Source organism: Bicyclus anynana, chromosome 4 (assembly GCF_947172395.1).
Source record: "Bicyclus anynana chromosome 4, ilBicAnyn1.1, whole genome shotgun sequence".
NCBI classification, from domain to species: Eukaryota; Metazoa; Arthropoda; class Insecta; order Lepidoptera; family Nymphalidae; genus Bicyclus; species Bicyclus anynana.
Window position 1 is genome coordinate 13,044,800 of NC_069086.1, and position 13,599 is coordinate 13,058,398.

A 13,599-nucleotide genomic window follows, 5' to 3' on the forward strand; every position below is an offset into this window, starting at 1 on the left:
CGATCGCGTATTTGTTAACCGACTTCAAAAAAAAGGAGGAGGTTTCTCAATTCGACCGTAAATAATTTTTTTATGTGTGTTCGCGCACAACTTCGTCATTTATAGACCAATTTGGAAAATTCTTTTTTGGTTGGAAAGCAAATGTTCCGGGGGTAGTACCATGATAAGGAAACCAGGATCTGATGATGAAATCCTGAAGAAATTGAGAGGAACTATTGAAAATTGTAGGGGCGGCCAATGCGTTGCCTTATTTTTTCATTAAGTATTTTAATGCACTACAACTTACTGAAGGTCTGGAGTCGATCTGATGATGGAGCCGAATCACTGACAAGGGAACACGTCAACGGTTTACAGTAGTTACCTTGTGTTTGGGTTTGATTAATTTGTATTGATGAGAATTTTACATCAAGATGGGTCGTGACTGTCATTAGGGGTCTGGTGATGCAGATAAAACACTTAAGGGAACTCCTCAACGGTTTACAGCAGCAACCTTGTGATTGGACTTGATAAATTTATATTGATGAGAACTTTCCACCTAGATAGGTTGTGAGTTATTCAGGGTCTGATGATGAAAACTAAGGACAGTTAAGGAAACTCCTCAACGGTGGTTTTGGCTGGTCCTTTTATCCAAGTAAATATAACACGCGACCAAAAAACGCGTCAAGTAAATATAATACGCGAAGAAAAACGCGCGGCCTTCGGCCGCGCTTTACCATTAACCGGCCTTCGGCCGGAGATCTGATATAGAGCCTCTGGCCATGGCTTCGGTTGGTCATTTTACCCAAGTAAATATATTGATTTTCATATTTCGTATGTCAACGTCGACCTCTGACGAAAAAATTCAAAAAAATTGTGACATGGTCATGTCTTATCGAAGATTGACTATTAGGAAGATAGCTGACACTATTGGCATCTCAACAGAAGGCAAACATCACATAATCGCCTTAACTTCTTTGAGTTGAAAAATTTGAATAAAAAAAAAACAACCGACCTCAAAATCATAAAAAGGTTTCCTTTAAATTAAAAGCGAAACATAACATCGTATGTGCTACCTTCTGATCAGTTTGAAGGCGGTACCAAGTTAGTGCTGTGTTAATTAAAGCTGTATCTGAAAGAAGTGTCTGAAAATCCAGTTAAAATCTTTATGATTTAAACGGCTTGAATCGAATCGAAATCGAACGGTCGAATTGAGAAACCTCCTCCTTTTTTTGAAGTCGGTTAAAAATGTATGACATTCCGATATACGTTAGGCTACGAACTTTTCAAACGTCCCTAGTATATAATGTTAAGAGCAAACAGGAAAGGCGCCATAATTGGATCTCGCTCCATTCGAAAATTTACCTCGGTCCGGCGCTGATTATCAACCGATATTCGGCTCACTGCTGAGCTGGAGTTTCCTCTAAGAATGAGAGGGGTTAGGCCAATAGTCCACAACGCTGGCCCAATGCGGATTGGCAGACTTCACACAGAGAGAATTAAGAAAATTCTCTGGTGTGCAGGTTTCCTCACGATGTTTTTCTTCACCGTTTGAGACACGTGATATTTAATTTCATGAATTTTTTTATGAAATGTTTGACTTTTATTAATTGATATCGATATATGTACATATTTCGGACCTTTATTCCATGACATATAATAGATTCTGAGATTACCCCAATATTATTTATATCAATAAACAAACTACGATATAGTTTGGTATTTTTGTAAAAAGTACGAATTGCGAATATGAGAAAGGAGACCGGCAAAATTTTGATCCCCATGAGAGATTTACAGAAAACATGCGGAAGGTTATGCAGGCGTCCGCTAGTATTAAATAGGTGTGGAGATAGAGAATCTATATCCTCATACAGTTGATTTTTTTTATTACATGGTCCAATGGTCCCCGTACAAACTTAGTTGTATGCCTTGACAATGGATGGCAGCACCAGTAGCTTTCCTCGCGCTACAGTTTGTTGCATTGGAAGTGGTAAATAGTAGTTAAAGTTATATGTTTAATGCGTAGTAATGGGCGTCCGCGTCCAACTGTGAGCATAAAATATAAAATGAAAACTAATTTTGGAAGTGGGTAACATGGTCATGTACCATGTGTTACCTACAAATACTACGGATAGGGAAGGGGATGATGGATATGTATGGATATATATTGGATATTAGAAAAACATCGATGTCATAACAAAATCGAATACTCAACATCGATGTTGTATATTGATAACATACATTTTGGGTAACAGTGATATAATTAACACTGGTAAATGGTAATAAACTAATAATTAAAGTAACATCACGATAAAATATAATGAAATCACAAAAAAATTAAATGTTAAAAATCTTAATAAAAAAAATTCAACCGACTTCCAACTCAAAAATTAACTTAAACTAAAAAGCAAAAAATAACATCTTACCTATGTGCTACCTTCTGATCAGTTTGAACCAATATGGACAGTATAATAAATTACCAAATCGGTTCCGGCGTCTTCGAGTAATTAGTTACCTACACTAAATAAACTTAAGAATCTCCTCCTTTTTGAAGTCGGTTAAAAATATAACTCAACTTACTTACTATGACAGACATGACAATAATCTACAAGACAGTAAGAGTAGATAATTAGGTATAGGTAAAACAAAATAACCTATAATTTCAATAACTTTCCTTGGCGTGCCGATAATGAAATTGACGAGGAAAGAGCTAAATCAGAATCACCAGTGTAACAAATGCAACAAAATTATGAACCCATTGTTCAGTTAAAGAAATTATATTTAATAATACACTTGTAGCGAGCTCGAAGACGCTATGTTATGAAATAGTGAACGGTAGTGCATTGTCGTGATTCGTTGATATTTGATTCTAATCGCCGCAATTATCTACTAGGCCAAGTTGAATTGTTACCTATTTGTGTGCTATTAACTTTATTTGGCTTGTTAGAAACCGTAGAGTTGAACCTTGTTTTTTTTACGTACCTATGCCGCATAGTTGTGTTGCTTTTCAAACAACTAAGTCACATTAAAGCTAAGCCACAACTAAGCTCCAGTCTCCTCTCATTCTGAGAGGAGACTGGAGCTCAGCAGTGAGCCGAATATGGGTTGATAATGATAAAATGAGAGATATGTAAATATTACAAGTCTGAAACGAAAGGTCTGCTAGAGTTGGGCTTAAAGGCTAAAAGAAAGTGGACGATTAGAATATTTTATGAGTGTCTTATAAGAATTTTCAAAACAATCAAAAGACTAATCTTATCCAGATATCTGCTTTGCTTAATTCACATCCTGTCTTTTAACTGTCTCATTGCTTAGCTAAAAGAAAATGTTAAAAGTTAATTGCTGGCACGATGATATTTTAAACTAAAGAGTATACTGAAGGATATAGAAGATACCTAATTACTCGTGCAACGTAAGTGCTCCTGCATATTTTTTTTTCATAATAATATCGATGCTAAGTCAAAGAATATCCTCCGACAGATTTTTACACATTCTTACGTAATTTACTAATTCTAACCTCTAACCGGACAAGACACGATAGCCAGCAATATCGGATTCACCTTCGTTCAATATCCCATTGTTTGTTTTACACTTTGTATTGTTTCATTCACACTTGTGCACTAAACTTTTTGAACCTTTGGAATGACATTAAACGTGCTAATTATTTGGAAAGAACATGATGCCTCAATAGCAGCATCAAATGAACAAATCTCGTAACATATTAGTCGTTAATATCAAAAGGAGAATCATTTGAAATCTACAAGGATCCTTTTATTATCACATTGTTGTTATGCATACGTTATTATTGGAAACATGGGTTCTAGAAAAATACCTATAGCTATTTAAATCCACGGTAACCAAACCTTACATTATTAGGTACTAGGTATAAACGAGTAGGTATCTAGCGGGGTCGCCATTCCAGCACCTTAGGACCCCAACGTACATCGGCTCTTCGAACTATGAGGCCTGCCATTGCCACTTCAGTTTCGCGACTCGCTGAGCTATGTCAGCTAACTATGAGCCTTATTAGAAGGCTCAAAGTCACTTAGCGGGCGATAAAGCAAGCTATGCTTGGGGTTTCTCTGCGTGATCGAATCAGAAATGAGAAGATCCGCAGACGAACCAAAAACTCCCTTAAACATAAGTAACTTCTAAACAAATAAATCCCAACTTAGCCACGTTATACCTATAACTACCAAATGAGATCATCCAGTCCAGAGATGGTACAACCTATAACATGTATAAAACCATAGACACAAATAGATTTCATACAAATGATTCATGTTGTAACAGCAAAACCAATTTGCGACACTTAGCTGTACCTACTTAGCAGATGGTGAAGCGAAAGTGCCTCAAATTGGAGGCACGAGTCGAGTCTGTGACTTAACAATTAGAGGTTGTGACATTACGTCTTCCTTACTAAGCAATCTCTGTTCTCAAACAGGTAGAGTAAATTATAGCATCAAACTATAATTTCCTTAACTCTACAATTGTAAGCACGCTGATTTGTCTATGATTTGCAACTGCCTTATTATGTAGACCATAAGGTGAGGTAAGTATGTCCTTTACAATCCAGACGATGACATAATAGCAGATCATCCCTTTGGTATCATAAATAAGTTTACTTTGCACAATGTTTTCGTCAGCGTCTAGTCTGTAAGTCCCTTTTGAGTACGTCAGTCAGTCACGGGGTCATCTGGGTTTGATCTATCTGTCGGTCTATCATCCCATTTGACTCTATCTTGAAGGACTCTCGGAGCTTTCGGACCTAGGCTTAGAGACATTTTTCGTCTCTCCCCAATCTACGAGCCCGATTTGTTAATTATTTTGCTTCTATATACCAAAGATTCCGGTGACTTTGCCAAGACTCCAATGACTGAATTAAAAGTCTTATCATCAGTCAAACATCCATCGGCTGACGATGATACCATGAAGTATAGGGAGTTGCGGGCATTTAAGTGGTACTTAAATGTTATAGGTTTAAAAAGGAAATACTCGACTAGGTATAATATTAAGGGTGAAGTTAACGGCAACGGTACTTACTGAATTGAGGGTATTCATAACAACTCATTCAAATCTTGAATTATTTTTTAATTTATCACTACTAAGTAAGGAATTTTAATCATAATAATTATTGAGTTCTAAATTATTAATTACGAGTTTAAGAGCTTTATGAAAATCAATTAGGCCAATTATACATAACAAAGAACACTTCTTAACTATACGCAAGTGTATTTGAGTGACCTACCAAGACAGATAACCCTCAAATTAGGGGTTATCTGTTCCTACCAATCATGCGTTCATAATCCAGCCTCCGTAGCGCCTCGTGGGTTATCGTCGAATAGACCCAAAATTAGTGTCAATTCAAGCGCATTGAAAGTCAAGAAACTCAAGAAGTTTGCCGATATTTTAATAACGCTATACTGTGATGTGTTTGTTTTAAATTAATTATATTGCGTTTTTTGTGATCAGCCACAGATTAATGATACAGCATCCACGTAGTCAGCAGTGATCACTGTTAGTCGTAATGTTGCGGCGAAGTAATTTTTGTTCAATATGCATTGCGTTCAATCTCAGTGTTCTTTTAACACTTGCTGGAAGTCAAAATACAGACAACACTAATCACCTACCATCGGGAAGTCGAAGCCGGGATCCAAAAAACATCAAACCAATTGAAGACGTCGACGACAGTTTGCTGCAATTGCCCACTAATCCAGATGGTACCCCTAATATCGACAAAATATTAGACAGAACGCGATTAAAAATCAAAAATGAATTAAGTAACTACAATTTCGCACAGTCCAGAGATCAAAATTTAGATGGTTTGCTCATGGAGTCAGGGGGCCAACCTTTTAGGAGTTTGATCACATCCACATGGAGATCTGGAACAACTTTTCTCGGAGAAGTTCTTAACGCATTGCCAGGGAATTTTTATCATTTTGAGCCTTTAATAAACTTTGGGATAGTCCAGATAAAAAATACATCAGAGGTTGATAAAGCTTTGGAAACTATAACAAAGATGTTTCATTGTAATTTTGATGCCATGGAAGATTATTTTGAATACGGAAGAAATCATTCGTATCAATTTAGCCCTAACAGAAGATTGTGGGACCATTGTAAATATAAGAAAGAATTGTGTATTGACGCAGATTTTACTTCCAGGTTTTGTAAATTGTTTCCTTTTCAAACTATGAAAGTAGTACGTGTAAGGTTACACCATATAAGGCAATTGTTAGAAGATACCGAGTGAGTATTAATACAATTTTATAGTAATATTTGTCCGTCATTATGTTACAGCATTAGTTAATTTAATGGATGCAATGGAATAGTCATTTACAGAAATTAAAAACCAAACCCAAGTTGTGATTTTCTTTAAGTAAGTAAAATTCAGTCATGATAAAAATTTTATTAGGAAAGTTAGTTTTAAGCACATAATAAATAATATTTTCTCCAATACATATTGCTGCATCTAGCTAGAGCTTAACATAATACCAAAGTTAGTTCAAGAAATATCGTTACAAATAACAAAAGATCACGATGATTTAAAAAGAACCATGAAGTTGATTTTTATAAAAAAAACCCTTTTCAACCAAAACGAAAAGCTTGTCTTGCCTAATGAGCAAATTTTGAATGAATCGAAGATTTAGCAGATTTACGACCGCCTGGTCTTATTTTCCAGTCAACAGTGAAATGAAAAAAGAACATTATATTAATATTAAAAACTATACATTTTTTCAGGCTTAATTTAAAAGTGATCTTCTTAATAAGAGACCCTCGGGGTGTGATGCAATCAAGGCAGCATTGTGGTTTCTGCCTGCGAACACCAGATTGTTTGAAACCTGAACTTCTCTGTGCTGATATGATTAGCGACTATGTAGCGGCTACAAGTCTAAAACAGGAGTACCCACACCGTTTTATGTATGTAACATTTTTTTTTAAATGCCCTCTGCCATGTATCTCTTCGCAATAAACTAATTGTTGGAAGTGTCGCAAAAATCAAATCCATTTTATCGGAAATGCTGCATAATCCCTGTACGTTTATTAAATTAAATTTTTAATATTGTCATGTATTGTTTTATTGTACCATAGGTACAATAAATATTAAAAATTTCCGCAATGGTATTTAATTATTTATATATCTTACTTAGTATACGTATGTAAGTCGTCCCAAAAACGTCCTTTACGATCCAGACGATGAAATGACAGCCGACAATGCTTCCCAGGCAACACAAACACAAGCTACACAGCGTCTTCACCGGCGAAGACGATGTCACCCGGACGTGGGTTTTCTAATTCACGAGCTTGGGGACGTCCGGACTGATTTACTCAGGCCAAGGTTATCCCTACATGGACGGCCCTCTAAGCTAAGGCCCGAGTCTCGCTTCTACGCTCGCCCAAACCCACCGGTGTCGCCATAGTGGTCCCGTAGGGAGCCATAGGCACTAACTCAGACATAAAAAAAAAGTCATAGGGTCAAATACATTGAGAGTTTTTTAGGTTATCTACCTGCCCTGCATGTAAAATTAGAGAAGATTATTTTATTCTCTAAGCCGCATTATATCCGTTGCATAAAAAAGATCTGTGTACGGTGGTCTGTGGGAAGTGACTTTGTCTTATATACTGCATTACTCTTTTAGGATTGTGCGTTTTGAAGAGATGGCACTAAATCCAAATAGCACTACCCAAGCAGTGCTCAAGTTCCTTGGTCTGGATAGAACGCCATCGATTGATGAGTTTCTTCAGTCACACACCAACTTCTCGAAGGGTGGTATCAGCTCTACGTTCAGGGTTTCTCGCGATGTGCCTTTCAAATGGAAAAATGTTCTAGATTTTAATTACGTAAACGAGATACAGGTGAGTTCATTCAATACGTATGTATCTATAGGTACTACAGCCTGCATTATGTGTACCGTTTACCTACAAACAATTAGAAATGTAGGTAGAAACGCATGTCTTTCATAAGTTATTTCTTTTAAATTTGGTATTGTTTTTTTTTATTAATTGCTATTCAAAATATATTAAATATATTGTTCTAAGCTTATTAATCGCACAATGCTTCAACCCAATGCTGCAACTGGTAATTGTTTGGGAACAAGTTAAAACACTTTTTAGCACTTAACAAAATAGTGACGAGTGAATAAAAAGGTCCGTGTTAATAACCCACCTATCTGATGACATATATTAGGTATATTGCTGATCAATAGGTGTGGACATGGGAATTTCCCTGGGATCAATGGAATGGGAATGGGAAATGTAAATCCTGTAATCTTACACTTACTTATTTTGTAGATGTTTGTTATTCAATCAAAGCTGAACTGATCTGGGTGAAATTAATACAGAGATAGATTATAGCCTGTCTCCTGTCCCGTATGCAGTGTGACATGACATGACCCAAAAGTAGTAAAAATAATTTAATGAATGTCATCACTTTAATTTCCAGATGAAATGCAAGGAGGCTATGTCTCTATGGGGCTACCGCAACGCACACAACGCCACACACATGACCAGTAAAGATTACAACCCGCTCGACCAGAACCACTGTGTTGACCAGTTTCTGATCCCTCCGGATAATTAACCAGTTTGGGGCTCATCAGGGTAACTGGCAGAGCGAGGGGATCCATCCCAGTTCTAAAGTACCTTCAATCCTACAATGAAGGAGTCTAGTCCTTTCATCATAAACTTCTTCAATTAACTAATGGAGTTACTAGCCTATGTTATTCACTTAAAGTGTAGCTTTCCATTGTTTTGTTTTTTTTTATTGACGAAGTAGTTTTAAAGCCTATTCGTTAAAATCAAAATAAAAAAAACAAATCTCACCTCTTTATAATATAATATAGAATACTAGCAGATCCTCGCGGTTTCCCCCGCGTAGTTTCCGTTCCCAAAAGAATAAGAGGATAAAATATAGCCTATAGCACACGGAGATATTGCAGCTTCCAATCAATGAAAGATTTTTTCAAATCCCTTCAGTAGTTTCGGAGCATTTAATGCAAACAAACAAACAATCAAATATTTCCTCGTCCTACTTATAATAACATGCCTGCTAATATTTGCTAAGTTTTTGCAATGAATAATAGAATAAATATAAATCTAAAAGGTCAATACAATTTATGTATATTCGTACTATAATTATACAAACTATGTGATCAACAAATACTTATTAGTAAGAGGCTTAAAATTGAGGTCAATTTTTATTTGCACGTTCATTATGTGTAACCTAATATTTGTGCGATTTACGAAAAAGACCATTAATTCAAGAATTAAATCGCCCATTCATTTAATTAACATTTGCTTACTATTAAGAGGGAGATACTCGTAATTGGATTTTTATTAATAGCAAATTAAAACACCAAACTTTCGAGTGCTTCTGTGGTGCAATCGTATAAGTAGGTATACCAAAGTTACCTTTTAAGTCCTGGTTTCGATGTCCATTTCATTACACGATTCAGTTAGCAAAATGTTTCGATTAAGTTTCCATCTTGCCCCCAAAAGGAACTGCCATATTCAGATTTAGTTTATTTACGGTACGCACATAGGCGTGTATAGGTGTGGGGGGACTAAGAGGTGGAGGCGACAAAGTTTGTTTAAGCGGATGTCAAGGATACTCGTGACGTTTTTTTATGGGTTTCACCGTCTTCACCACGTTGCTTGTAAAAACTCAGTTTGGATCATTCTTTACTCTGTGTCTGCAGCAATAAAAATATTGGTCCTATTGGTCCTTCCAAAGAGGATACAATTTATAAAATCTTTCACTTATAAACGTCAAGAGTTAATTCCTTTTCTCTATGGATTTTATTATTGACTGTCAAAATCGAAGCACAAATATTGTCCCTATTTGTGTTTACTTTTAAAAATAAATTTGTGTGTAATAAATTTATTCGGAACTAATAATTAATAAGCAATAAATCAATAATGGCACGGATAGCAAGGATAGCTTTAGATTTAACATTAGGTATGTATATTTTTTTACATATTAGCTGTAAACTGAATTGTATTTTAAATAGATCCTCAATTCTGAAAATACTAGATGAATGTAAATTTTGCAACTAGAATTACAAAAGAAGGGAGGATGATCAAAGAAAATTGGGTTGAAGTGTATGAATGTGGAATGGAAGATGAATTTTCTTGTATTACAGTTGATTGGAAAAGGAAGAGATGTTTTGCTGACCCTCTTAGTGTGATTTAAAGACGACAAGATGATAAAGAGTTTCTCAAAGAAAGTGCAAAACAATAATTATATGAACTTAAAAAAATTGTAATACGCCCCTACATAATTAACCATTAACCAATGTTTATGATTTATGCACGTCTTTGTTTTGCAGTTTCTCTGAGTAAAGTTCGACCCGCTGTATCTCATTTATGGTATAGTGCAAAAACTGCAATAGGAAACACTCGAGTCAGAAGATTAGTATGTAATCCAGTTGTAGATAAAGCAGAAGTTGCCGTAGACAAACTCGCAGATGTAATGGTCTCTTTACTCACTAAACTACGTGATCAGCAACTTCCAAAAGAGCTGAAATATTTAGAACAGGAGATAAAGAAAATTAAATGTAGAATTGAACATAAAAAATAGCTTTTTAAAGTTCTATTTAATGTAATTTTGTTTTAACTTTTAATATTAAATACATCAAAAAATATTGATTACTTTTTGACTTGCACCCGTTTTAATCCATCGGCATTTCATTTTATTAAGGATCAAGAATTTTTATTTTTTAGAAACAAGCAAAATTTTGAAGCCAGCTGTAGGTACAGCATGGCAATATGCGAAATCCGAAATTGTTCCACCGATGACTATAAACTTTTGGTATGGACCTATGGGCAAAAAGATTGAAGATACAATTTCTAATGCAAGTAATACGTTTATTGCTCAAATACAAAGTCAAATAAAAGCAATAGATGAGGCAGAAGCAAGACAAATAAAACTAAAAGAAGCCGAAGCTAAAGCAGCAGCAGAAAAAATTTCCGCTGAAGCAAAGAAAAAAGCTGAGGAAGCTAAAAAGCAAAAAGAAAATAAACGATTAGCCGCAGAAGCTAAAGCTAGAGAAGAAGCTAAAAAGCAGAAAGAAAACAAACGATTAGCCGCAGAAGCTAAAGCTAAAGAGGAAGCTAAATCAAAGAAAAAAGATAAAAATAATGGAAAATCCCCACCAAAGACCGCCGCAGCACCTAAAGCTAAACAGGAAGCTAAACCACAGAAAAAAGATACAAGTAGTAAAAAACCCCCAGCTAAGACCGCCTAAAAAGTTAAAACTCCGCCAAAAGCTACAGTCAAAGCTGAAACTAAGCCACCAGTAAAAAAAGATGGCCCTAAAAATAAGAATCCCAAAAAAAAATAGATATGTTATTAGAAAAAATCCACCAACAATATAGAGCTGAGTAATTAAAAATATTTTATGTGATTATTATTAACATTATTAATTATAGTATGCTTTACTATTGTTTTATTTATACTAGAAAACGCATGCGACTTCTTCCACGTGTAGTTCTGTTTTTCACAAATATTGTGGAAACCATGGATTTCTTCGGGATAAGCAACCTATATAGTGCTCAATGACTTCCTCTTTCAGTGAAAATCCCATTCAAATCGGTCATGCCGTTCCAAAGACTGGACAGACTTCTCTTAGGGCTTAATTTCTTTTCCAAATTATCTAGGACCAACTTCTTCACCTTTACCAATAAACAAAAGGATTATCAAAATCAGGTACCGCTCAGTAAAAACACCTGTTCTTACATTTAAAAATATGCGTCGAATCGATAACCTTGTCTCTGTATCATATAGGTATACTCCATAGATTTAAGAATCAGTACAAGTACCTTATCGGAGTATATGGTTTTATCTTTCGTCGGTTGAAAAAAAACTTATAAAATCTAAAACCATAACACAATATGATATTTCAACACAGGCTTCAACTGTGGCCTTTTTTATTTTGTGCAGGCATTAATCTGTGGGCGTATAATTATCATTAAGCTGTGGGCATTTCAATGTCGTAATGACTGGATGTGTAATAATTTACTCTTTGGACTGAAAGTAAAAACAAATAAATTAAAATAATATTATTCTTTAAAAATTTAAGGATGGCGACTATTTCGAATAAATTGACCAATTCTTTCCTACGTAAGTCGAATTACTTACTAACGTTTTTTACACGAATTTAAATTATTCTATTCCATTGATAGGTTTCAGGACAATGCTCATTCATGAAATAAGCGACGTCTATAAACCTAGATTAAAAGAAAGAACAGATGATTTGATTGAAATAATAAAAGAGAAATCTGGTAAAGCATTACAATCAGAGTTTGCACGTAAAATGAGAGTTGCTAAAGGTTATTATCAGTTGGAAATGTCTGTACCAAAGATCAATGAAATGAAGGTATTCTACGTATAATATCTAATTATTTATATTAAATCGCGTAGCTGTAGTGGTAAGGACAATACATGTTGTTGGTGAAGTTTAGCTGTGTGCCATTCCATTTCGTCATCATCATCATTATCATCCGGTGGACGTCCACAGACATAAGCCTCTTGCATGGAACTCCAAGCACAACGATTTCGAGCCGCCAGCATCCAGCGGCTCCCTGCAACCCGCTTCATATCTTCGGTCCACCTAGTGGGGGGTCGACCAACACTGCGCTTTCCGGTGCGGGGTCGCCATTCCAGCGCCTTGGGACCCCAACGTCCATCGGCTCTTTGAACTATTTACCTGTCCATTGCCACTTCAGCTTCGCGACTCGGTGAGCTATGTTAGTGACTTTGGTTCGTCTGCGATCTCCTCATTTCTGATTCGATACCATTTACAGACAAATACTTCCCTAAAACTTTTCAATATTCTGGGGAAACAATAAAGCCCGTGTACTTCGACATTTATCATCATTCTCACCCTCTACATTCAAACTACGACTTAACCAATTACATTTTATAATAACGGTTGCCTCTTACTCTTTTACGCAACAAACATTAATTTTCTGTAATTTGAGTTCTGAAATTTTGTCTTTTTGAGTTTTTAATATAATTAATATCTTGGTTTTGTAAATATAACTTCGCAACCTACTTTTTAGACTCCTTGAATATTCGGGTAAGGTTTAGTGCTACGACTTTTAAGCTATCAATCAGTTCCTCAATGTAATTGAGAAACCCATTGATTGTTACTGTGCCCGCTGTAATATAGATGCTAAGACTGCTTCTGCTAGGCATCACGGAGATCTACAAAGCATTAATGCGGTCTAAGTTGGAATACGCTCACCTAGGTGAGCTCATTCCATAGGTGTCGAATAGGCATCTTCTAGAGATGCCTATTCAGTCTTGCTTTGAAGGTGTGTGGGGAAGTCGCTTTGTCGCAGAAACGCTAATGGTAGATTCAAATTGGAGACCGCGGGGACGTCCGAACCGAACCCACCCTGGGAATCGTCATTACGACCTCTCTTCGGTTCCCAATCGGCACAATGGAAGCCAATCCAGGATTTTGCGCGGGGCACCCTTTTGTAGGTGGCTAAGCTACGATCGGGCCCCTACCTGCGGTCGGCCAGCGACGAGCGTGCTTCGGATACCGCTGCTCTCTAAATTGAGCCGCACGGCCCCGTGACAGCTCAGGTCAGAACCTGTCTATACAGACCCACTCTCCGTGT

At 36.2% G+C, this 13,599-nt stretch overlaps 2 protein-coding genes across 2 annotated transcripts; both read left to right on the plus strand.

Moving 5' to 3' along the window:
* The first annotated feature begins 5,370 nt into the window (after positions 1 to 5,370).
* Positions 5,371 to 8,892, plus strand: LOC112055310 (carbohydrate sulfotransferase 4-like). The gene is made up of 4 exons (XM_024095368.2): positions 5,371 to 6,222; positions 6,715 to 6,894; positions 7,614 to 7,830; positions 8,417 to 8,892. The coding sequence occupies exons 1-4, from the start codon at positions 5,504 to 5,506 to the stop codon at positions 8,549 to 8,551; spliced, it is 1,251 nt and encodes a 416-aa protein (XP_023951136.2). The 5' UTR covers positions 5,371 to 5,503; the 3' UTR covers positions 8,552 to 8,892.
* A 262-nt stretch (positions 8,893 to 9,154) lies between these two features.
* On the plus strand, positions 9,155 to 11,327 carry LOC112055311 (translation initiation factor IF-2-like). The gene is made up of 2 exons (XM_024095369.2): positions 9,155 to 9,928; positions 10,693 to 11,327. Exons 1-2 carry the CDS (start codon positions 9,889 to 9,891, stop codon positions 11,214 to 11,216), a joined length of 564 nt encoding a protein of 187 aa, XP_023951137.2. The 5' UTR covers positions 9,155 to 9,888; the 3' UTR covers positions 11,217 to 11,327.
* The last annotated feature ends 2,272 nt before the right edge of the window (positions 11,328 to 13,599 follow it).

What these genes read in the sequence shown, in the direction of transcription:
- LOC112055310 (XM_024095368.2), top strand. Translation starts at nt 5,504, where the DNA reads ATGTTGCGGCGAAGTAATTTTTGTTCAATATGCATTGCGTTCAATCTC. An exon ending in GAGTACCCACACCGTTTTAT is followed by an intron (nt 6,895 to 7,613) that starts GTATGTAACATT and finishes TTACTCTTTTAG; the next exon opens with GATTGTGCGTTTTGAAGAGA. An exon ending in ATTACGTAAACGAGATACAG is followed by an intron (nt 7,831 to 8,416) that starts GTGAGTTCATTC and finishes TTTAATTTCCAG; the next exon opens with ATGAAATGCAAGGAGGCTAT.
- LOC112055311 (XM_024095369.2), top strand. Translation starts at nt 9,889, where the DNA reads ATGGCACGGATAGCAAGGATAGCTTTAGATTTAACATTAG. An exon ending in AGCTTTAGATTTAACATTAG is followed by an intron (nt 9,929 to 10,692) that starts GTATGTATATTT and finishes TTTATTTTTTAG; the next exon opens with AAACAAGCAAAATTTTGAAG.